The 25,891-nt window shown below is 42.9% G+C and overlaps 1 protein-coding gene across 5 annotated transcripts in view; it reads right to left on the bottom strand.

The window, feature by feature from the left end:
- NAALADL2 (N-acetylated alpha-linked acidic dipeptidase like 2) overlaps positions 1-25,891 on the bottom strand; it is a 363,340-nt gene that overhangs the window by 218,255 nt on the left and 119,194 nt on the right. The window contains exon 1 of one of the 5 annotated variants that reach the window (XM_085854416.1): positions 12,046-12,063. The exons of the other annotated variants lie outside the window; for them this stretch is intronic. Coding sequence (XP_085710542.1) covers positions 12,046-12,061 — 16 coding nt within the window. The 5' untranslated portion in view covers positions 12,062-12,063. Of the gene's footprint in view, positions 1-12,045; positions 12,064-25,891 lie in introns of those variants that run through there. 5 annotated transcript variants of the gene reach the window in all.

Here is a 25,891-nt window from a genome sequence, read left to right on the forward strand (position 1 = left end):
CGCAAATTTCATGAGGGGGTTGTTTTCTCGACTAAAAGCACAATCACTAAGAAAAAAGGGAATACAGCACAGATCTTAAAACACAGCCTTGAGGAGCCCCCGTGTTCAAGACAAGCTGAGTTCTTGTCTGAGACAAGACAAGTTCAAGACAACCATTGCTAACAGCTCAATATGTGCTATATTAAATAGTTATGTAATATGTGGTAGTTTCAATTTCCTCCATTGAATGGTTTACGATGCACACTCAATATGTGCAATATTAAATAGTTATGTAATATGTGGTAAAGTTTAAATTTCCTCCGTTGAACGGTTTACGATGTACACTCAATATGTGCTATATTAAATAGTTATGTAGCATGTGGTGAAGTTTAAATTTCCTCCGTTGAACGGTTTACGATGCACACTCAATATGTGCTATATTAAATAGTTATGTAACATGTGGTAAAGTTTAAATTTCCTCCATTGAATGGTTTACGATGCACACTCAATATGTGCTATATTAAATAGTTATGTAATATGTGGTAAAGTTTCAATTTCCTCCTTTGAATGGTTTACGATGTACACTCAATATGTGCTATATTGAATAGTTATGTAACATGTGGTAAAGTTTAAATTTCCTCCATTGAATGGTTTACGATGCACACTCAATATGTGCTATATTAAATAGTTATGTAACATGTGGTAAAGTTTAAATTTCCTCCATTGAATGGTTTACGATGCACACTCAATATGTGCTATATTAAATAGTTATGTAATATGTGGTAAGGTTTAAATTTCCTCCATTGAATGGTTTACGATGCACACTCAATATGTGCTATATTAAATAGTTATGTAACATGTGGTAAAGTTTAAATTTCCTCCATTGAATGGTTTACGATGTACACTCAATATGTGCTATATTAAATAGTTATGTAATATGTGGTAAAGTTTCAATTTCCTCCATTGAACGGTTTACGATGTACACTCAATATGTGCTATATTAAATAGTTATGTAACATGTGGTAAAGTTTAAATTTCCTCCGTTGAACGGTTTACGATGCACACTCAATATGTGCTATATTAAATAGTTATGTAACATGTGGTAAAGTTTAAATTTCCTACATGGAATGGTTTACGATGCACACTCAATATGTGCTATATTAAATAGTTATGTTACATGTGGTAAAGTTTAAATTTCCTCCATTGAACGGTTTACGATGCACACTCAATATGTGCTATATTAAATAGTTTTGTAATATGTGGTAAAGTTTCAATTTCCTCCGTTGAACGGTTTACGATGTACACTCAATATGTGCTATATTAAATAGTTATGTAATATGTGGTAAAGCTTAAATTTCCTCTGTTAGATGGTTTACGATGCACACTCAATATGTGCTATATTAAATAGTTATGTAACATGTGGTAAAGTTTAAATTTCCTACATTGAATGGTTTACGATGCACACTCAATATGTGCTATATTAAATAGTTATGTAACATGTGGTAAAGTTTAAATTTCCTCCGTTGAACGGTTTACGATGCACACTCAATATGTGCTATATTAAATAGTTATGTAACATGTGGTAAAGTTTCAATTTCCTCCATTGAATGGTTTACGATGCAGACTCAATATGTGCTATATTAAATAGTTATGTAACATGTGGTAAAGTTTAAATTTCCTCCATTGAACGGTTTACGATGCACACTCAATATGTGCTATATTAAATAGTTATGTAATATGTGGTAAAGTTTAAATTTCCTCCGTTGAATGGTTCACGATGTACACTCAATATGTGCTATATTAAATAGTTATGTAAAATGTGGTAAAGCTTAAATTTCCTCCGTTAGATGGTTTACGATGTACACTCAATATGTGCTATATTAAATAGTTATGTAATATGTGGTGAAGTTTAAATTTCCTCTGTTGAATGGTTTACGATGTACACTCAATAAGTGCTATATTAAATAGTTATGTAACATGTGGTAAAGTTTAAATTTCCTCCGTTGAACTGTTTATGATGTACACTCAATATGTGCTATATTAAATAGTTTTGTAACATGTGGTAAAGTTTGAATTTCCTCCGTTGAATGGTTTACGATGTACACTCAATATGTGCTATATTAAATAGTTATGTAACATGTGGTGAAGTTTAAATTTCCTCCGTTGAACGGTTTATGATGTACACTCAATATGTGCTATATTAAATAGTTTTGTAACATGTGGTAAAGTTTGAATTTCCTCCGTTGAATGGTTTACGATGTACACTCAATATCTGCTATATTAAATTGTTATGTAACATGTGGTAAAGTTTGAATTTCCTCCATGGAACGGTTTACGATGTACACTCAATATGTGCTATATTAAATAGTTATGTAACATGTGGTAAAGTTTCAATTTCGTCCATTGAATGGTTTACGATGTATACTCAATATGTGCTATATTAAATAGTTATGTAACATGTGGTAAAGTTTCAATTTCCTCCATTGAACGGTTTTCGATGTTCGCTCCAATTAACACTAGAACTGCCACTTTATATCTGCTAGCAGTGTTGACCGGGTACTAAGACGTCCCGCTTTGATGTAACCCCGCCTTGATCAGACACCTGACCCATTACGTCCTCTTTATACAATTGAATTCAGAATGGGGTTTAAAAAGTGAAATCCAAATCAAATGGAAGACCAAATAAAATAGGTACTGCCATGGAGTTATCAGAAGGAACCTGAACAAGCAAAAAACAATAAACCAATGTCACCCGCAGGGTGACCCGTATCTTGCCAAAAGGTGACCACGTGTGACTTCTTTAACGTCACACTGAGGTGAACAGAGCTGCTATCCACCAGGAGCGACTCCTTGAGGAATATCTGCCTACGAGAGATTCCGATGAGAATCGTTCTGCAGAGTAACCATGAAAAATATGCTTTTGCCTCATAACGTCACCAAATGACATCATAATGTCTCAAGCTTGACATATCTAGAAAGCACTCATCGAGGTGTTCAATGTGAGGTACTACACGATATGGTTCCTAAAACTTGAAAATTTGACCTTGGGGTCAAATATGTTTGACCTTTGGCGCTAACCATGAAGGTCAAGGCCAATCGCTACCAAAAATTAATCAGCTGAGCGCCAGACCATGAACTATATTCCCATGAAGTTTTAAGACGATCCGATCAAAATTACTCAAAAAATAAGGGTTTCGTCGACTCCCCTGATTTGCGACAAAGTGACCTTGACCTTTGACCTTCAAAATTTTGTGCACTGAAAGGGACCTCTATAGGCCTCTGATATGCGAAGTTACAAAAATTTCCAATGATAACTGTGCTCTGCAGAATTTTTTCTACGTGATTACAGACAAACAAACAAACAAAAAACATACAAGCTGACTAACATATCTTGCAAAAACTTCGTTTTGGCAAGATAAAGATGGAATCATCAGGACGAACTTGCGTCGGACTCGGGTTTCAAATGCAACTCTTCTACCCTCAAAAACCCATCCAGCCATAGTCAAATGAGCCTTATTCCAAAAAAAAGAAAAAGAAACAGGACTGCACGGCCTGAAGCTCACCTGTATCAGGAGTAACAGTTGCTCAAACCCCCACAGACCCCCTGAGACTGATATTTTAAAATACCGTGAACAATCTTAGGTACATCACGGGTGATGAATGTTGTGGTCAAGTTTCGTTGAAATGAAATTAATTTTCATGATTAATTTTGTCCATCATTTTACGTTTGGGCACCATTATTAACTGTGGAGTGTCTACTATATCTTGTAGATCTAGTGTTACAGGATCTCCGTATGTCATTTGCTGTTTGATGACGATTCATTATTAAATTTACCTTCATTCCCATATGCTGGTCTGATTACTGCAATTAACGGTGCATGAGAAACAATAAAAGTCTCATCATGAGAGGTAATCCTATATGCGGTCACAAACAATGATTATCACCTCCTAAACGGTTGAACAGAAATTCACTGAATTTGGTAGTTATGATCAACACATGGCAAGAGCGGTATCATTTTTTGACCTACCCCCTGAGGCGTGATCAAAGGATGAAACACCACAAAATGCAATTACGGGCAGAATTTTAAACATTTATTCATGAAGCTTTGTGCAGGCAATCAACATTGGGGGGGGGGGGATGCATGAAAGATATACAAATGCCGCAGGGGCCACAAGGGTCAAAACAGGAAAAAAATTAACTCAAAATTTGATATTTGGTCATTCCTGGTGGAATTTTTTGCCAACTTTCAACTCTGCTTTAGGTGGAAAGTATGGGGGATTTGCGGTGGTGCATGTTGTGGACTTTGCTCTAGTTGTGGATCGCAACATGCTGTCTTTTAATTAAAACAGTCAGCAAAATGAAGGGACTTATATGCTCATAGCAATAAAAACTAGAAGGGCACTCGGAAGTGCGCATACCTGTCATGTAATGCTTGATCCACAAGAACATACGCTACCGGTCAAAAGTTTTAGAATACCCCCATTTTTCAGTTTTTACTGAAATCTAAGCAGTTCAAGTCCAGTGAATAACCTGAAATGGTACAAAGCTAAAGGCGCTGTCACACCTTGACGATTTAGCCAGCGTATGCCGACTTATGAAAAATTTGTCAAAAACGCTGGCACACGTCGAATACGTTATGGGTAAATTTTGTATACGTTAAGAGCACGCTGAAAAACACTGCCATACGTCGTAGTACGCTGGCTTTCATCGTTGTACTTTGCGGTTGTCCTCAAATTTTAGCATGCTTGAAATTTTACGACGTATGCCAGCGTATGACTCACACGTTCTGCTACGCTGGCCATAAGTTGTAGGCACGTTATGCAATCGTTGACACACGTCGACACACGTTACTTGTAAGTTACTCATAAGTCGAAACATGTCGAGGTAATGTTTAGTGTACCCAAAACTTATTTATAACCTATGAGTAACGTGTTGTAGGTACGCTACGCGATCGTTGACACACGTCGAGGCACATTACTTGTAAGTTACTCATAAGTCGAAACATGTCGAGGTAATGCTTAGCGTACCCGAAACTTATTTCTAACCTATGAGTAACGTGCTTTGAACCTATGTGTGACGTACCTCCAACGCATATTGACGTATGTAGACGTATTTGATTGACGTCTTCCGGACGACCACAGAACTTACTGAACGTGTTTCTAATTTACAGCTTCCGTATAATGGCGTATTGGCAGTGTTTACAAAAAAAAAACAACAACAATAATTTCCGATATTTCGTCACGTGCCGTTACGTCACGTCCGATCGCCTCTTCAGTTTGCTCATGTCTTATTCTTAGTTCCTCCTCTGTGAATATTATCTGTTTGAGGATATTGTCACGTTGACATCGAAACTTAAAAGCAAATGTCCGAATATATTTTAAAATTCGTGATAGACTAAAAAATAATAATAATAAAACAACAACAACAACAACAACTTCAGATATTTCGTCACGTGCCTTCACGGAGCCAAGGAGAAAAAAAAGAAAACGTGTCTTGACGGAGAAAATAAGTTTCGGGTATGCTAAACATTACCTCGACATGTTTCGACTTATGAGTAACTTACAAGGAACTTGTGTCGTCGTGTGTCAACGATCGCATATCGTGCCTACAACTTATTCCAGGCATAGCGGAACGTGTGAGCCATACGGTGAGTACGTCGTAAAATTTTCAGCATGCTTGAAATTTCACCACGTACTAAACGTACCACGAAATATGACAGCGTACTCTTAACGTATTCACAACTTACCCATACCGTATTCGACGTGTCCCAGCGTTTTAGACACATTTCTCATAGGTCGGCATACGCTGGCTAAATCGTCAAGGTGTGACTGCGTGGTTGACACTTCCAATTTTCAGGCGGTTATGATTTAAATTGGCGTGCGGCAGCTTTTTAACAGGCTATGCCACGAGATCGTCGGCGATACGTGCAGCGCGCTATGCCTGAATTAAACTATCGTTGGGCATAGGTTGTGAACGCCGACAACAGGCTAAGCATTCATTGGTATAACTTATCTATAAGACAACGAAACGTTCTGTGCCCATTACTAATATGTTATGCATACGACCAACATGTTATGAATACGACCAAAACTTTAAAAAAACGTCAAAATTTCAGCGTACGCCAACGTTTTACATACATTTTTATACATTGCCATTGCTGGCTAAATCGTCAAGGTGTGACAGCGCCTTAAGCGGAAAACTGCCAGAGGTTAAAAAAAAAGGTTTAGGTTACCAAAAACTGAAAAATAATGTAAATTTCAGAGTTGTTAAAAAAGGCCCTTTTCAGGGAACAAGTAATGGGTTAGCAACTGCAGCTGTTCTGCAGCAATGGAAGTAAATTAAGCCTTGAAAGTTGATGCAAACAATTCTGACAGGTGTCCCAACTTTTGTTGATTAGCTACAAACTGTCTGTCTGCATACAATCAGTGTTGAACAGACTGTGTTGCTACACCCTCTGAAGCATTACTTGGACAATATTGCACTGCAGGAAGTAGTATATTGCTTTCATAATGGCGAGAAAAAGACAATTAACAAAGGAAGACAGACAGACCATTATAACCCTTAAAAGTGTAGGTCTTTCCTTGAGAGAAATTGCAAAGAAAGCCAAGGTGTGGGTAAGTATAGTTTCCTACACCATCAAAAGGCACTTGGAAACTGGAGGAAACTCTGACAGGAAGAGGTCTGGCAGACCCAAAGCCACAACACAATCACAAGACAAGTTTCTGAGAGTCAATAGCTTGCATGACAGGCGGCTCACAGGACAGCAGCTTCAAGCACAGCTTAACACTGGTCAAAGTAAGGAAGTCTCAGTTTCAACTGTGAAGAGAAGACTTCGAACTGCAGGTTTGACAGGTCGAGTGGCAGTAAGAAAGCCATTGCAAAGATGGCAAAATAAGAAAAAGAGGCTTTCCTGGGCCACGAAGCACCGCCAGTCGACTCCTGAAAACTGGAAGAAGGTGTGATGGACCGATTAATCAAAATTTGAAATCTTCGGTTCATCACGCAGGGTTTTTGTATGCCGTCGAGTAGGCGAAAGGATGGTTCCTCGGTGTGCGACACCAACTGTCAAACATGGAGGAGGAAGCGTGATGATCTGGGGCTCTTGCTGGATCCAGAGTCGGCGACTTGCACAGAGTGACTGGCACCCTGAACCAAAAGGGCTATCACAGCATTTTGCAGCACCATGCAATACCCTCTGGTCTTCGCCAAGTTGGTCAGGGGTTCATCCTACAGCAAGATAACGACCCAAAACATACCTCCAGGCTATGTCAGAACTACTGTAGAAGAAAAGAACAAGACGGTAGGCTTCAAATCATGGAATGGCCAGCACAGTCTCCAGACTTAAACCCCATCGAGCTGGTTTGGGATGAACTGGACAGAAGGGTGAAAAGCAAAGCAACCTACAAGTGCAACACATTTGTGGGAACTTCTGCAACAATGTTGGGAAGAACTTTCCGAACAATATTTGATTTCCATTGTTGAAAGAATGCCACGAGTACGTTTGGCTGTTATATCTGCAAAAGGTGGCTACTTTGATGATCAAAAATTTAGATTAAATTTTGTTCAACAAAACGATTCCGCGATTTCTTTTCATCTGCAATTGTTTATTTGTTCTATGCTTTAATTCTGGAGTACATTGAAACATTTAAACTGCTTAAATTTCAGTAAAAAATGGAAAAATGGGGGTGTTCTAAAACTTTTGAGCGGTAGTGTATCTGACCCAATACTTTTTGAAATATAATGCAACATAGATCGTTTTAGGCCCTCTCACTGGTGAATAATCACTTTAAAGAATTAAATAATTCTTGTATCTGGATCCGGATTCGGATCTTCAAAAAAATCGAATCAATTCGTCCGTGTCACACACCCAACGTGTCCACCAAGTTTCATCAGAATCCGTCCACAACTTTTTGAGATATCCTGTAAACAAACAGACAAACAAATAGAAAGCGGTGAAAACAACCTCCTTCGAGCTTCAGTGGTGGAGGTAATAAAAATCACCATGAATGCCACTGCAATGCAATGTTTAGTACAACACCGTCTACCTGCCCGCTTCACAATTGGGGTTATACTGGGACACCAGCTTTCACAAAGTCGGCCTCATCAAAGTTACGTCTGACCGAGACACTAATTTCATCAGGGTATTGATCAAATTGGTGTCTCGACGAGACGTAAACTCGCTACGGTTGAATCGTATGTGGTCTTCTTAACTGTCCACAAGTGAGTGCACGCAACATGCCATTTAGTTCAAATTAGATCAATGGGCATTGGATCACTTGGATTGACAGTACAAATAACAATAATGAGGCAGTCTGTCTAAATTTGCTGGTTCACGTACAAATGGCTGTCAAACAACACACAGTCTATTTATGTTAACCCCGCTGGTTCAACAGCAGAATAATTCGTGTAAAAGAGATGTTTTAAATTAATTTCCGAAAATTGTTAATAAGTAAGGAAGGTAAGGTGGATGAAATGAGATGAGATGAGATGAGATGAGATGTTTCATCGCCTTTACAGACCATCGGTGCTGCGAAAGTGGTTTCTTGGCAAGGGCTATGCCGGTTGGTTTGCCAGTGGCTTACCAGCAGTCACTCAGGGCAGGAATTTATTTATGGGCGCTGGAAATAACTCGCTTGCTCTTCACAAAGGCTACATTGTCTTGGTTGTCTTGCTTGGGTTTGAATCCTGACCTAGCTATAAACTGTCACCCAGGGGTGTCGCAGGCATGGAGAGGCATCAATGCGTGCGTCGTCCCTCGGATGGACGTTACACCGGGTGTCCGTCTCATTGCATGAGTTTGCGAACGTCAAAGATCCCTCAACGTCTTCCATGAAGAGGCGGTGAGGTATTGCTGGCATCTTGTAACAAATGACGAATTCCTCCAACTAATAGACCGGTGCACCAAATTCAGAATTGAATCCCATTCCAATGCCCAATATGAATTCGCTAACAACAACCGGTTTCTCTGACCTGCTACCTCGACACAGAAAATTATAGAACACAGGTCAGATGAACAAGGACACTACTCAAGAACAGCTGCTTTACCCGTTGGGGCTCGTCAGCTGGGAGCTCTTTCAAATAAATCTGACCAAGAGCTTCCTGCTTTGGCACAAGTGAATACTGTGTCACACCAACCATTAACAAATGGTGTGAGCAAGAATAGCTCGGGCGAGAATAAGCCAATGAATACATTTTCTGACCTAAACTATGGACTTCTCTTGACTCGGTATAGACCGCCGGTCTTTCCACAAAGGAGGTAGTGTTTCCTTCCTTACACCAGGTCAAAATTGCTACATGTAGGCCATTCATCAACGGCATCATCATCATCAGTGTACAACATGCAATCGATGGTCATTTAACGTCGAGAACACCTTTGCAGAATTCAGGTGTATGATCGTGTCAAGCACTTAGCGAAACAGTCGTGCTACCACACGACAAAATGACCTCACGTACAAGAGTGTAACCCAGAGGATGCTGGGAACCATGCAATGCTTTCCATGACAAATCTAATTTCGCTTTTCAACGTGATCCAACCTGACAGATCACCTGCTTTCTCATTCGTATCGTCAGCAATTCCTTTCCGGCGTTTCTCCACAACCGTGCTCACATGATTCTATTCCTATCTTTACTTACGATGTTTTAGAACTCATAATTTAAGTAATTTATGTCAAAAGATACACCTTTCCTGAATTCGCTGGATACCCACAATGCCTGTATTGTCTCCCGGGATTGCCTTGGTATCACCAAAAATATAGTCGCAGCCGATCTCGGATAAATTCTCAGCAAAACAACATTTACAACTTACACCCACTACTCGGAGGCTGTATTTGATATATGGTGAGTCCAGAGATGTCCCCTAGCTTCCAAAACGATTCAGGGCCCGTGCCCCCTCAAACTTCGGATTCCCCCAACCCCGATAAACCATTTAGAACAGTGGCACGTGTAGAAAAATAGCCTAATAGTTTGAAAGTGGCCTATCATAGCCAAGCAGTTTAAATAGATTCAGGGCACAGCAGAAAAAACCCCCAAACACAATCGGGGCATGTGCCCCATGGGCCAGTGCCCAGCAGTACCCCCTGGGAAATGTGTAATTTCTTCAGGGTGCCGGCGAGAGCTCATCTACTCTTCACAAAGCAAACCGTGTGTATCTTTAATGCACACCAACTAACGCAGGCAGACGGGACACCAAGTTGAACGTCTATCCGAGGGACGGCACACACATTGATGCCTCACCCTGCCGAAGCAAAGATGAGAAGTTTTGATAACTTTGGTTCGTTCTGTAAATGCATGAGAACAACCGCGAACATGAGGAATCGATGAGCTATGAAGAATGTATGGCATCTACGGAGGGAAATAACCAGGATATACCAGTCGAACAAATTGGACAACATGAAGCAACTGAGGCATGACCGTCATTTGCATTTGTTTCCAGTCCCAAAATGCACCGACAGTGTTTGCCAAATTGCCAAAACAGCAATTCTGCAACATATAGCTTCCCACGCTGTTGTGCATTGCTCGAGCTCGTTGGCATGGCTTGCACCCAATGGTGATGCTGCGCTGAGCAGTGAGCACCTCTCTCTTCGTAACGCAACAGTAGGTTCACACTGCCAGTTAAACTACACAGCCGTGACATGCATACACACCCCAACAACCCAATAACAAAAATGAACGTGCTCACTGTCCCCAAAGGACGTGGAAAATAACAATGGAACAAAATGCCAAGACGTTCGAATTCAGTGGAAAAGCAGCTGTGCGGTTCTGGCATCGGAGGAATGCCAGTTGAGGATTAATGGTGGAGAACTTCATAATCGGCAGATAACGTGGCAGCCAACGCATGATGCTTCACCAAACCATGAACTCAACGGCTTGTTTTCAACCAGACGCGCACACTTGGATCACGGGAGATGGAATGCATATTCCAGCAAGCACACATTAAGGTGCATGCACATACATTTATACATGATAATAATAATAATAATAATAATAATAATAATAATAATAAAAATAGGACCGTGCATCCTGAAGTTCACCTGGATCAGGAGAAAGAGTCATTCAACACCCCCCCAGAAGACCCCCTGAGACCCTGACTTCTTTTCTTTGATGCCGTGAACAAACGATGGTACATCACAGGTGATGAAAGATGTGTTCAAGTTTCATCGAAATTGTGTGTGGTTTTGGAAAAGAGAGAAAAAGACCGATTTTGAGGGAGGGCGGGACAGTTCAGCACCCCCCCCCCCCCCCGTAAACCCCAATAATGAGCACAAATTTTGATACAGTCAAGAGACCTTCGTTAAGCATCACAAATTAAGTTTGTGGCCAAGTTCAATCAAAACCGTGTGTTTGGTTCAAGCGATAATGACTTAAGTGTTTATAGACAGACTGACTGACTGACTGACTGACTGACTCACCTACGGACACTGCTCGATCGCATAAGCTCACCAAACTAAAGTCCAGGTGAGCTAATAATAATACTAGATTCCCTTACAAAGGACTGCAATACAGGATGAGGCCATGAGGCATATCATGCCTGTGCAATGGTTGCTAACCTCTGGTTGTTTGTCCATGCTCTATCCTTTTTAAATGCTGAGCATCAAGCAAGGAAGCAGCACATACCATTTTTGAAGTCTTCCATACAAATCAGCCAAGGTTCAAACCATTGACCTCCTAGAATCATTGTGAACACTCCAACTATTACCCCCAATAAGTCTGGTGACTGAGGCATGTGCCTTCAAGCATTTACTTATACATTAGTTATCAGTGTCACGACGAGCTTCATGCTTCTCCCCACGTCCAATTCTTTGTCCCACCTTTGTTCCCTCTGTGGAATCGGTGAGAAACTACATCTGTCCAATTGACATTTGTTCCAATAAATCAGGTGACCTCATACATAAGGACTGATGATATTTTTGTTAAATTCTCAGTAACATTGCCTGCTATCTTTTTCAATACCTCTCTTTTGCTTCCTTTGTCAGAACATTAATCGTGAACCCTTTACGTATCCTTGAGCCCAGATTTCTGCATTTTGTATGGCATATGGTGATATCAAAAGTAACAAACATACTCACCCACAACAGCTGTCATCAAGTCTAAAGGACCCTCAATCTGTTTGAGCTAAGAATTTATACGAGCAAATAACCAAACTTTTACCATCACCTCCCCCTCTCCCCTCCCCCCTCCTCCCCCTGCTACAAGTCACCCCACCTGCCATTTCCCCAATCCTCATTAACCCTCCCACTCATTGGCAGTGACAGTTCCACATGCCATACAGAAATCCGGGTACAACCTTTCCCTCCAAGGCTTGGAAATAATTAGCGCTCTCAGGGTGACGGAGCCTGTTATCTCATCCCGCCGCCCTTAGCTCGTACTAAGAGGCTTACTGAGGCATGTGCCTTCAAGCACCCACTGACCTCACACTCCAATCTAGCGGCCTCTTTTTTTTTTCCTACCTTCCTAGCAACCAGAGATGATATTGCTCTTCAACCCATGGGGTCCACGTCAAGAATAAATGCTTACTTTAATAACACGCAATATGATGCTCGCTATCGGATAGTCTGTTTTCTAAGCCAGTAAAGTTTACATCTGACTTGATACAGCAATTTCGATTCCAAGTTCAGATTATTTCGATATATATTATTTTTACAGAACAATGGTGTGATATGTGCCACTGGTTTCACCTGACTACGGCTGTATCTTAACACAAAGACATGATTCATCGAACCATTACAAACGTCCAATAATTATCATCCACATGAACCAAATTAGGCTGTTCCAAATCCAGTTCTCCTCCTTTGCAAATTCTAAAAGTTGAACCAAACCCAAAAAATAATTATTTTTAACAAACCATTTTACAATGTCAATCTGATATCAGAAAAGCATGCAGGGAGATACAGAGGCCATTAAAGTACAGACCAGAGATATTGAACATGCAAAACAACGAGGCAAATGTTGCTTTAACTTCACACCTTGTTATCCAATATGCTGTATCCAATATGTTGACAAAGGAAACATGCTGAAACAGACCTCGCAGAAGCATTTAAGCGTTATAAATTGCCGTTACAATTCGGAGCCAAAGAGCACTCAGGCAACCAACGGAAGTCATGAGTTGGTCTCACTGAGGTCACTAGCGAGATTAATCCCTAGATTTGGCTCCCCAAAGTAACACCGATGGAATAATCAGGATCACCATTTACACTAAACTATTCAACTGCTCATTATTTCCAAAAGACAATGGCCCCGCTTAGCTCACAAAACTGTAACTTTGTTTGCTAAGATTCTTGGTCGGAAGATCATTGGTTTAACATCATCATCTTGACTGTACGCACAAAGTGCATGCGAGGAATTCCTGAAACAACAACTAGAGAGATCATAGAACACCTTACTCCGCGCTATATTGAGAAATAAGGACATGGTCTGTGAGTGGCAAATTTGATTGGTCGTGATGATATAAAATGCCGTAATATTTTGTCCAAGTCCTGCTCAATGGAAGAGTTTTGAAAATGCCAACAAGGTGATTTGTGTTCTCCAGTGTTCCAGTTTATAAGGGCACATAAAAAATTACTTGTTTCGCGTCCCCGCCTGACCTGAGAAATGTCCCCGTCCTGGAGTTTTTTGATTTTTTTTTTAAAACCCTTAAAATAAAGTGTAAAAACTGTCAAAACAACGTTTTCCCATCTAAGAACAGTGTAGAATCATGTTTGCGCTTTTAAACCCACCGACGAACATCCCGACGATGGCCACTCTATCGGACAATGGCGTACCCACCAATGCGCCTGCGCATTAACATCGACTCCATTTGTTTTCCGGTTGCTAATGCATGCATGCTGTGTTCAATGACAGATGGAGTGAATGGAAGGTTTCAAAGTCGGACATGCTTTTGTATAGACTGACATGGTATTTCTGATATGTTGTGTGGCCAAGGAAGGCAGCAGTGTGCCAGTTAAAGATTGGTTTGGTTGCACGCCGGCCGTGGATATCACGCTTTTGGAACTGTATTGTGAATTTTACAATGGCATGTACGATAGCGATCCTATTGACGATGACATGCAATGTGCATTCCCATGTGTAAAGGTAGGGACAAGCAAGTCCATCAAGGACTTGACAAAGGTCTTCTCGAATTCATCTGTGACTGATGTGGTGAAAAACCTTGGCTCATTCGTCATGTTTCTAATCCCTGCTGAAGTGCACCACCGTGGGCATGGTGACACAGACTCTGATGACAATGGCAGTGCAAATCCAAGTGTGTTCAGTGTTTTGATGGCCAATGCCAATGCACGTTCAAAGTCCCAATCATTGCCACCAGTATTCCCTGAACAGCGCCATCCCCAGAAATCCAAGTTGAAGAATGCTATTCTGAAGTGGTTGGAAACAAGTTGTGTTGACTGGTCACCTGATACTGTGGGTTCCTTGGGACTGACACTTGTGAATACCATAGCCGATGCCATGTGGTATATTGACCATGAATACTATAGATGTCTTCGTCCTTGAGGCACGCCACCACTCCATTCATAAAATAAAAAATAATAAAAAACCTCCCTCCCTACCTGGAAAAATTGGAAGAAGTGGACGCTAAGCAAGTAATTTTTTATGAGGCTTAATTCAATTGAAAAAAAAATAGTTTTTCACGGTTATAGAAAAAAATTTTTTGGAGGTTTACCACCGTTGATGCAGCGTCTATTACACCTAAAATATTTTTTACATTTTTTACACGTCTTTTTTTACACCTCCTTATTTAACATATTACGTTAGTTATTCGTGCCTGTTGTTTGTGTCCTTTATGGAGTTCTTAGAAACAGGCAGTTTCCTGTTTGGAATGATTTTCAATTTTGTTTGACTGCCAGGCAGGCAGACAGCATAAAAAAAAAGCTATCTCACTCCTCTCTCCGCATGCACACTCAGGACAAATTCAGAGCCAAAGTACTGTTAAACTACAAGTTCGTTTTCTGATTCGTGTCCAAAATAAAACATTCAATTGAAATTAAGTTGTTCCTCAATCATAAACAAACGTTTATGAAACGGACAGACAAACAAAGACAGACAGAAGTGAACCAATTGGTTAACTCTGATTTTCACTTGCCATGCACAGAGCAACAAAAACAACAACAAATGTATTTTGAGCTAGTAATTAAAACAATGTTTAAAAAAAAAAAAGAAGAAAAGGCTGAAAAGCAAAAGTTTCACTTTGATTCAGAAATTCTGACATCATTTGACTGCAGTAAAAAGGTGTTTGAACCTTCCATAAGCAACCCAACTAACAATGATTTTAGTCTTCATTTGGAGTAAAGGAAGCATAGGATTGTCTGAAAACAAATTCACTTCTCATTGGATTTATGAACATCTTTCTCCCTCACCCCACACCTCTCAACGCCACCCCCAAAAACACCCTTGGGAGAAACATGACGGTGTTTAAAGACTCTTTTACACTTCGTCACAATTAAGCAGCGTTTTGACTGTGAGCAGGATGGCCGACTTGACTCGCCATTAGTGCATCATGATTACAAAAGCATGCTTGCAGTAGTCTTTCAGAATGACAATTGCAGGTTGATGCTGCTGCACCTGACTTGGCTTTGTTGGCAATGTGTGCAGTGATGCCAGCAAAGCAGCACATTGTAGATTTCTCAGACAGTGAGAAGTTTGCGCTTAATTAGCCAATTATTGCGGATCTTGTTTGAAAGTGCCAGCACATGTGTTTAATGGGTTTGGTAGGTTAGATGCTTGCAGATTACATGAAGATGAGTGTGACAAGTCCATGTAAGGCCTATGAGTTTGGCAGATTTCAATGGGGGAGGGGGAGGGGGGTTGGGGGCTACCAGTCACTCTATAGTTGAACAATTTTGATGAAAATAGATAAGACCAAACAGACCAGGAGGTCTTGAAAGCAAATCAAATTCGATGTTGTTTTTTTAAAAATGAAAATGATAACAGAGAGGCTGTTTATCTCACAGTGATAAAAGCCCAAGCAATGTTTTCTTTATGTTGTAAGCACAGGATAAGGGTTGGAATCATAACCATTCAAAATGTCCTCCTGGAACAAGGGAAGGGAATAAAAGTGAAACACAGTGAGTAGACGAGCATGACATATAGACTGGACCAGGTTGGGGCAGACAAATTACCGCCAGCCCTGAAAGATCTTAAATGAGCCAGCTGGGTTTTATCGACAATCCAATAGCGGTGTGGCAGCTCTCCCAAAAACAAGTTGACTTCATGAAGCTGGGAATCCAAATATTTTAATCCTGCTGCTTTTAGCTAGATTTGAACGAACAACCTCAAGGATGCTGGGCCAAAGTCTTCACCAACAAGCCACCGAACCACTATGCCCTAGCAATGTGGTGGTGATTATTGCAGGCAATGGGGAGCACCTCATCTTTTGCATTGAAAGTTTCCTGAATCGAGTATGAGGAGTGTTGTACACAATTTAGCAGGGGTCCACAAGACTACTGCTGAAGATGCCTCTGTCAATCAAGTTTCCCCATGCTAAAGTCAGTCATGACACATCATTATTTTCTACCCCTTTGAAGCACTATTAAACAAGTACGTATATGTATTCCATCCTGGCTAAAGATGTGGTCATCATACATCATTCAGATTTTCTTTTTAGCTCTTTACAAACTTCTTCTAATGGCACTGACAGGTCAGGTATGGGAGCATGTGCCAGAACAGCGCGTCGCTGCGTCCACTTTCCGCCGGTACTCCAGGGGCCTCCGTCTGGCCATCCCCCAGGCAGATGCCAGGCCCATCCCCATCTCCTTGAGATGATGGTCAACCTGCTGCAACCATGAGGCACGTGGTCGGCCCACTGGCCTCCTCCACTCATGAGACTCCCTCGCTGAGAGAATCTGGTAAGCAGGATCAGCGTCAGGAAAACGAGCCACATGTCCATACAGCCGCAACTGACGCTCACGGACTATGCAGGTAACAAATCTCATCCGAGTCTCTCTCAGCAACCGCTCGTTGGATACAAAATCCGACCAGCGATAGCCAAGGATTCTCCGAAGAGACCTGGTACCAAAGGAATTAAGTCTCCATCTCTGATCCTTGGTCAGAGTCCAAGTCTCGCACCCATAGAGCAAGACTGGAAGTACCAAGGACCTGAAGACTCGGACTTTCGTCCTCCCGCACAGGTACCGGCAGCGCCACACCCCATGATCCAGTGAATCCATGACTCCCCAGGCCCGACTCAGACGTCTATTGACCTCTGACTCGCAGCCAGCAGAGACATGAATATCACTGCCAAGGTAAGTGAATCTCTCCACGACCTCAACATCCTCACCACAAACAGACAGAGACAGGACAGCAGCATCCAAGATGTCACCGAAAGCCTGGATCTTAGTTTTGACCCAAGAAACCCGTAATCCCAGCGGCTCCGACTCCTCATTCAGCACCTCGAGGGCCCCCAAAAGGATGTTTAAAGTCTCTGCAAAGATGACTGCATAGTCTGCAAAATCAAGGTCCGAGATCTTGACATTCCCAAACGATGCACCGCAACTTGATCTCTCCGACATCCTCCCTAAAATCCAGTCCATACAAGTGCTGAAAAGTGTGGGGGCAAGTACACATCCCTGACGAACTCCAGTAACAACTGGAATAAGTCAGAGGTGGTACCACCACACTTCACAGCACTCTCAGTACCAGAGTAGAGTTCAGACATCAGATCGATCAGTTTTGGTGGCACCCCACGAAGACCAAGAATCCTCCAGAGGACATCCCGATTAACTGAATCGAACACTTTGCAGAGATCAACATGGGCTGCAAGCAGCCCCTGCCGAAACTCTCGTCTGCGTTCGGTGAGGACACGAAGTGCAAGGATACGGTCAACCGTTGACCTCTTTGGTGTAAAGCCTGACTGCTCTGGACGCTGGTGCTCAAGCAGATGGTGGCGAACCCTATCAAGAATTATCCGAGCAAAGACCTTGTCCAGCACTGAGAGCAGCGTCACCCCTCGGTAGTTGTTGCAGTCTTGGCGATCACCCTTCGCTTTCCAGAGAGGGACAACAAGGCCCCTCGTCCAGTCAGTTGGGATGATGCCTGTGTTCCAGGCAGAGCACAAAACTGCATGCAACGACGCGAGTGCAGCATTTCCACCAGCCTTGAGAAGTTCAGCATGGATGCCACAGATCCCTGGAGCTTTGCCCCGTTTCAACTGGTTCACCGCAGCCCGTGTTTCCACAAGCGAAGGTGGACCACAGTTGATTTGAGGGTCAGCAACAGGGATTGTAACACCCTTGACGTCCAACTCGACAACTGGGGGATCAGCCTGGTACAACCGCTCAAAGTAACCGGCCCAGCGGGCCTTCACTTCAGACTCCTCTGTCAAGAGCCTACCACTCTCTGCTCGAACTGCAGTGCTCCGAGGGATGGGCTTGGATGAACGTAATGCGCGAATTCCCCTGTAAGCGGGATGAGACTCACCTGTCCACAGGTGATGCTCTAGCCCCTCACAGATTCCTCGCACATAGGCCTCCTTGTCCACCCTCAGTGCACGTACAGTTTTACGCCTCAACTCCCTGAACAGGTCAGCTCTGCCATTCAGCCTGGCCCTGCGACTCTGATCAATGGTATCCAGTGTCCCTCGAGAGACAAAATTCTTCTTTGCCCTGCGGTGAGTTCCTAGACATCCACCGGCAACATCAAGGACGGTGGTCTTGAAGGCGCTCCACAACTCTTCAGGACCCCCAAAAGCACCCAGACCCCCCAAGTGTCCACTCAGCCTGTTCGCAAACTCCTCAGCTACTCTCTCATCCCTGAGCTTGGCAACATCCAGCCTAGGCTGGGATGGTACCATTCTCCAGGATTTAAGGTGCAGCTTTAGAGTTGCTACAACAAGCCTGTGGTCAGTATTGAGTAACTGAGCACTCCGGTAGACCCTGCAGTTCTGGATCATCCTCCAACGACCGTCAATGAGGACATGGTCAATCTCCTTTGCCACACCACCAGCGTTGGAATACCAAGTCCAGCGATGAGCTTGTGGGCGCTGAAACCATGAACCAGCCACCCTAAGTCCAAGACTTCTTGCAAAGTCAAGGAACTTAGTGCTATTCTGATTCATAGTTCCTGACCCATGGGGACCAACACACACCTCATAACCATCCCTATCAGTTCCAGTCGATGCATTGAAATCCCCCAAGCCTAGAAGTGTATCTCGTCTGGGGCACTGATCAACCACAGACTCGAGTGTGGCGTAGAATGCATCCTTCACGGTGAGATCACTCGCCTCAGTCGGAGCATAAACAGAGACCAGGGAAATGACACCTAAGGAGTGACGAATCCTTAATCTCATAATACGCTCGTTGACCGGTGTTACCTCAATTATCATTGGGGTCAGCTTATTGGACACAGCTGCAGCAACTCCTTGGGTATGGTAACCATCAGAGCGACCAGACCAATAGTAGGTGTAACCACCAACCATTATCTCGCCGCAATCCGGTCTCCGAACCTCAGAGAGAGCTGCAATCCCGATGTCCAAACTCTTGAGCTCAGATGATAACAGAGACAGGTGATCATCCTCTCTTAGGGTTAGGACATTCCAGGCACCCACCCGAAGGGACCGCCTCAGGTTAACCCAAGGAGACCGCCGTCTGGTGGACGACACCTCAGCACCACTCTGACACACTCTCCCGCAATCTGACCCAGGGATGTTACCCCGTGGTTTCCCTCCGATCAAAGATTGGGGGTCCCGAAGGCTTTGCCCCAATCCCGTCATCCAGTGAGCTGCCCTGCGAAGGGAAGCTGCACAGGAGGTACTCCCACGGAGTGGGTTTTCAGATTTTTTTGCGTTTTTACGTTTTGCGGAATGAAGGGTTTTACGGTGGCTGGAGTGCAAATCCTGCCACCAACCTCCTAATAAGAAGTGACCCAACTGCAGGAGGACGTCTGCAGACACAGTTGGGCACTAGATATGGATGGCCGTTGGCTCACAAGGAGCTCCTCCGCCCTCCTCCTCCGCACTGACATTGACACACAATTACCAAAAAAAAAACACCACGTGATGGTGAAGGTGCCAATTGCCCATCCACTTCCTGCTTCATTAAGAAACTAGAAGGGGTATCCAGCACTGCCTGGGAGAAGGAAGGGGTGGGTACTCAGCGCTGCCCGGCCGGGTGAGCTTTTATCAGCGGTGTTTCGGGAAATATTGAACATTGAAAAGCGATGGAGTTGTTGGCCTAATGGTGGTTACACTTACCTGTGGACTGGCAGCAACACCACCTGACCCCACACCCTAATATACACTTTATAATGACCTTTGGTGGCCTCAAAATTGACTTAAACGCCAACGTTTGGTAGCTTTAAATCTTGCACCGATTCTGAAGAACACGACCAACACTGGAAATTTGGGATTGCGAGGTGCTACAGTTCAGCCGTGAAAGAGTAACATACAAACACACAAATAAACCCACAAAGACTTGAACTACTTCTTCTTCTTCTTCTTCTTCTTCTTCTTTTTTCGGCTGCTCCCATTAGGGGTCGCCACAGCGGATAATCCGTATGATCCGCATAGTGATTTGGCACATGTTTTACGCCGGATGCCCTTCCTGACGCAACCCTGGTCGCCTCTTACGACACAGGGATATGGTGAACCTATTTTAACCGGGGTATACACCGGCCCAGTACACTGGTACTCACTTCGCCGACCTCGGAAGGATGACAGGCTGAGTCAACCCCCTGGTGTATTAATTCAGTGGCCCAACGAGGCTTGAACTCAGGACCTTTTGGATCCCAAGCCGCTGCCCTAACCACTGCGCCAACACCATGCTTCACAAAGACTTGAACATATTTATAAAATTATTTCCATTTCCTGTTAATTATGGATCATCTACAGTTCAGATTCAACAAGAAAAAAAGCAATCAGAGATTGCAGACCCTCGTCAGGACTTGTTTTGTGTGGCGTGTTGTGTGGTGTGGTGTTTGTGTCCTGGTGTGTTACGTAATTAATAAGAGACATCACTATAACTGCAACTTTATAACTGCTGGCAGTGATGACTGGGTACAAAGACGTCCCGCTTTGATGCAACCCCACTTTGATTGGACACCTGACCCTGACCATTGATGTTTATTATTATTATTATTATTATTATTATTATTATTATTATTATTATTATTCAATTGAATTTAGAATGGGATTAAAATAAATTAAATTTAAATCAAATGGAAGACCAAGTCGGTACAGTCCTGCATTGGAGTAATCAGAAGGAACCCAAACAAGCAAAAAGCAAAGATGAAGCCATCAGGAGGAACCTGGATAGGATTCCATTTCAGGTGCTACTCCTCTACCCTCAAACCCATCCAGGCACAGCCAAGTGAGCTTTTTTCAAAAAAAACAAGAAAACAAAAAGAACCCAGATCAAAAAAATTAAATGATTCTGGCTGCCAGACCATGTGTGCGATCAACTTGAAATTTAAAACATCTATTCCACATCACGACGAGATCATAATTGTGAAGTTTCATGCCAATTGATTAAGCTGTTCCAGAGACAACATTATTTAAATTTTTCTTCCATCCAATATGGCTGCCAAAGCATGCGACCTATGATTTCATACGTGTGACCCTTTTGTTCCTCATGGATAGATGGTAATACATGTAAAGTTTCACCTCGATCTGTTCAGCCACTTCATAGAAGAGGATTTTTGAAGGTCTTTCATTAAAAACAATATGGCTGCCGAATCACGTGACCAATGACGCCATCAAAAATTTTTCTAGAGACCATTTTATCCCGAGCTAACCCTCAAAAATTTTCCTACTGATCAGATGTAGTGTTCTACATATGCAATTATGAGGTCATCACTAAGGCACCGATAACATTATCACAAATTATTATTTTTTTTAATCACATATTCCCTATGAGTACTTGCTATGTGCCAAGTTTCTATTTTTTCCTTGGTGCGCTTTCAGAGAAACAGAGTTCCACAGTTTTCCCATTTTTCCAACATGGCTGCCACACTACGTGATCTATGATGTCATAATTATGATTGAAACATTCTACATGAGTAGTCGCATCAATGGTGAAAAATTCTTCTCAATCCGACAAGCAGTTGCAGAGAAAAACACAAAAGTTCTGTGAGGACAAACAAAGGGACAGACAGACAGACAGACAGACAGACAAACAAACAAACAATCAGACAGACAAACCAATGGACCCAAACACAATACCCTCTCCCAAGGTGAGGGTAAAAATAGAGAGTTGTTTCGTCCTCCTCTACAAGTACGTGCTCCAAACTGGCCAGTCAGTGCTGGATCTGAAAAAAGGTGACATGAGAAAGATCTATATGAAGAGGATATTCTACCCGAAGAATTTCATGCTTGGAAATTGATGACGACGGTGACTCGAGGACCAATACGCACCACGGAGAAGGTTTACCCCAAACTCAAATGCCTGACTGACCAACCTTGCAAACGACTACAACAATTAAACATGAATGTAAACGGTAACAATACAATATGTTGAAGGATTTGTGCAAATTGCTGGATTGAGATCCAATTAATCATTAAAAGTGCAAAAATGATGTCATGACAGCAATTCCCAGGGTAATTCCCAGAAAAACCTTTACAACAATCTTATCACGTCGTATTATCTCAGAAATAAAATAAAAAAAATTAATACAATTACAGCCATTTGTACCGGATGAAATATTACACCTTATTAAAATAAAATAAAAACTTTCGCTCATCAGTGAAAAATCGATAAACTCTTGTATTTCAACTTTTGTAGCTCTCGCGGAAGAAACCTAGATTGTGAAAGCACTGAAACATGACCTCATTTAAAGGGATAAGGTCAAACACTCTTCTATGGAGGCTTCACCTCTGGATATTTTGAAAAAGCAACTTTTTTCTCATGCCTATTAAAAAACAATTAATTTTATTGATGAATATCGATCACAAAGGCAATTGCTTCACTTTGGGTTGGCCTGTTCGTGTCACCAACTGAACTCCTGGTGCATGATGCAGGTTTCCCAGGTTCAAAGGCCTGGCAGGATAGCCGAGAGGTATGCACACTCACTCTTTCTTTTGGGTTTTAATCCCAAGCCACCTATAAACGGTTTTCCTGGTGTTTAGCAGGCAGGGAGAGTCATCAATGTGAGTGCCGTCCCTCGGATGGCATTATACGGGTGTCTCGTCTGCCACCATTAGCTGGTGGATGTTCAAGATCAAAGGGTGTCCTTCACGAAGAGTGGGCAAGCTATTGCCTGCACTAAAAACAAGTAACAAACTTGTTTACAAAAAACTAGTTACAAAAAAAACGAGAGGAACAAACTGAGTGGAAGTGAGCAGTGATCCTGGATCTGGGGAGTTTCATAAGAAGGGGTTTGATGGTGGACCGTGTTAGCCCTGCAGAAACCTGTGAGGGGAGGGGGGTGTGATAAAGCACAGAAAGACCAGAGGGTGCAAGACCAGAAAGGAGGTGGTACAAGACAGAGAGACCACTGACCTGTCTGTGATGGCGAAGTAATAAACCCATTGACTCAGCATCATCATGGGAGATTCCAATCATCTTAAAGTCCTTGGTCTTCACAGCACTGAGCTGAGCAAGATATGAGACAGGGGAGCCAGCCCAGAGGGGAGAGCAGTACTCCATCAAGCTGCGGATGAAAGCCTTGTAGGTGGGTAGGAGTTCAGGTGTGCCGAAGAAGGATTTTGTGTGACGGAGGATGCCCAGTCTGCAATTGGCTTTGGAGGCAAACTTAGAAATGTGGTTTGCCCAAGAAAGATCATGAATGATCGTGAGACCCATGAGTTCAAGAGTTTTACTTGTATTGCTGAGAATTCCAGTTGCTTGTTTCAGAAGTTTGAGAATTGTCCTGTTTTTTTTTTTTTCTGAGAATTTACTTGTATTTCAAATTTACTGCGTCGACAGACAATTTTACTACCCGGTGTGTGCCCCGGTTAGAATAGGTACACCGTATCCCTGCGTGTCGTAAGAGGTGACTAAAAGGGTTGGCGTCAGGATGGGCATCCGGCCATAAAAACATCGCCTCAAAATGAAACCATGATGAGTACAACTGATGGGCAGGGTACAGCCCGAAGTACCCCGTGGGGGTCCTCACCCCCTCTCGTTAAAACTCAAGGTGGGGAACCCGATCTAAGCAAGGGAGGAAATTTTTCCATTTGTGATGACCAATCGTCTGATGCCCCACGTGGAGATCGGTTTCTGAGGTTTGGTACATGGAATGTAGGGACAATGACAGGGAGATCTGGAGAAGTGGTTGAAACATTGGTCAGAAGAAGAGAGGACATATGTTGTGTGCAGGAGACACGGTGGAAGGGAAGTGGTGTGAGAATGGTGAAGGGAAGGCAGGGGCAGAAGTACAAGTTTATGTGGCAAGGGTGCCCGGAAGGCGTGCATGGTGTTGGTGTAATGTTTTATGAGGAGTTTGTAGAGAGTGTAGTGAGTGTGACTGGAGTGAGTGAAAGGTTAATGATGGTGAGAATTGTGATCGGAAATCTCTTGGTGAAAGTCATCTCGGGATATGCCCCGCAGGTCGGTCGAAGCGATGAAGAGAAGAACATGTTCTGGTGTGCGATGGAGAAGTTGATGGAAAATGTAAAAGATGAGGAAGTTGTGGTAGGAGGAGACTTGAATGGACATGTGGGAAGGAGTCCAGACGGTTTTGAGGGAGTCCATGGGGGTTATGGATATGGTGTGAGAAATGGAGAAGGTGAAACGATCTTGGAGTTTGCTGATGGAGCTGATTTGTTGATTTGTAATACTCAATTCCAGAAAGCGGATAATAAGCTTATTACCTACACGTCAGGTGGGTCGACGACAACCATTGACGACCTGATGGTGCTTCGGCGAGATAGGGGAAACCTCCGGGACACAAAGGTGATCCCAGGGGAGGAGACTGTTTCGCAGCACCACCTGGTTGTCTGTGATATAAGGGTGAAAGGTGCACGGAGAATTCGGTGGGTGAAGTACCAACCGAGGATGAAGGTGTGGAGGTTGAAAGAGGCGACAGTGAAGGAAGCATTAAGAGAGAGGCTGAGTATGGTTGAAGATGATGTGGTTGAGCTTGAAAGTGGTTGGATGTCAATGAAAGATAGTCTATTGGGAGCCGTTGGTGAGGTACGTGGATGGACAAAAGGACCACCGAGTCACTCGGAAACATGGTGGTGGGGTGATGAAGTTGGAAAGACGATTGAAGAGAAGAGGAAGAAGTTCAAGGAATGGCAAAAGGCAAAGGATGCGGTGGAAGAAGAGGCAGCACATGAAAGTTATAAGGAAGCCAAGAAGGCTGCAAAGAAAGAGGTTGCAAAGGCGCAGGAGGCCCATAGGAAAATGTTTGGAGAACGCTTGGATTCGGAGGAGGGTAAGAGAGCGGTATTCAGGATCGCAAAGCAGATAGCGAGAGAGAGATTTGATGTGACGGGGGTGAGTTGCTTGAAGGATGAAGTGGGACAAATTGTTGTGGATTCAGATGGAATTAAAGGAAGATGGAAGAGATATATGGAAAGGCTGTTGAATGTAGAAAATGAATGGGATAGAAACATCGAGAGTAACCCGGTTTTAGGACCAGCAGAGAAGATAACTGAGAAGGAAGTTGAGGAAGCTATAAGAGCAATGAAGAGTAGAAAAGCAGGAGGACCGACAGGAGTTGTGGGAGATGTGTTGAAGGCAGCGGGAAGTTGGGGCGTGAAGAGAATGACAGAGATCTGTAATCTGGTGGTGAAAGAAGGCCGCATTCCAGTGGATTGGGAACTGAGTACCCTCGTCCCTCTGTACAAGGGGAAAGGTGACCCTCTGGACTGTGGCTCCTATAGAGCAATAAAGTTATTGGAGCATGGAATGAAGGTATTGGAAAGGGTGTTGGAGAAGAGGATAAGGAAGAAGGTAAAGATTGAGGAAATGCAGTTTGGATTTATGCCAGGAAGAGGAACGACAGATGCAATTTTTATTGTAAGGCAGTTGCAGGAGAAGTACATGG

The sequence above is a fragment of the Eptatretus burgeri genome, chromosome 14 (assembly GCF_056783735.1).
Source record: "Eptatretus burgeri isolate ZD-2024b chromosome 14, Ebu_testis_v1, whole genome shotgun sequence".
NCBI classification, from domain to species: domain Eukaryota; kingdom Metazoa; phylum Chordata; class Myxini; order Myxiniformes; family Myxinidae; genus Eptatretus; species Eptatretus burgeri.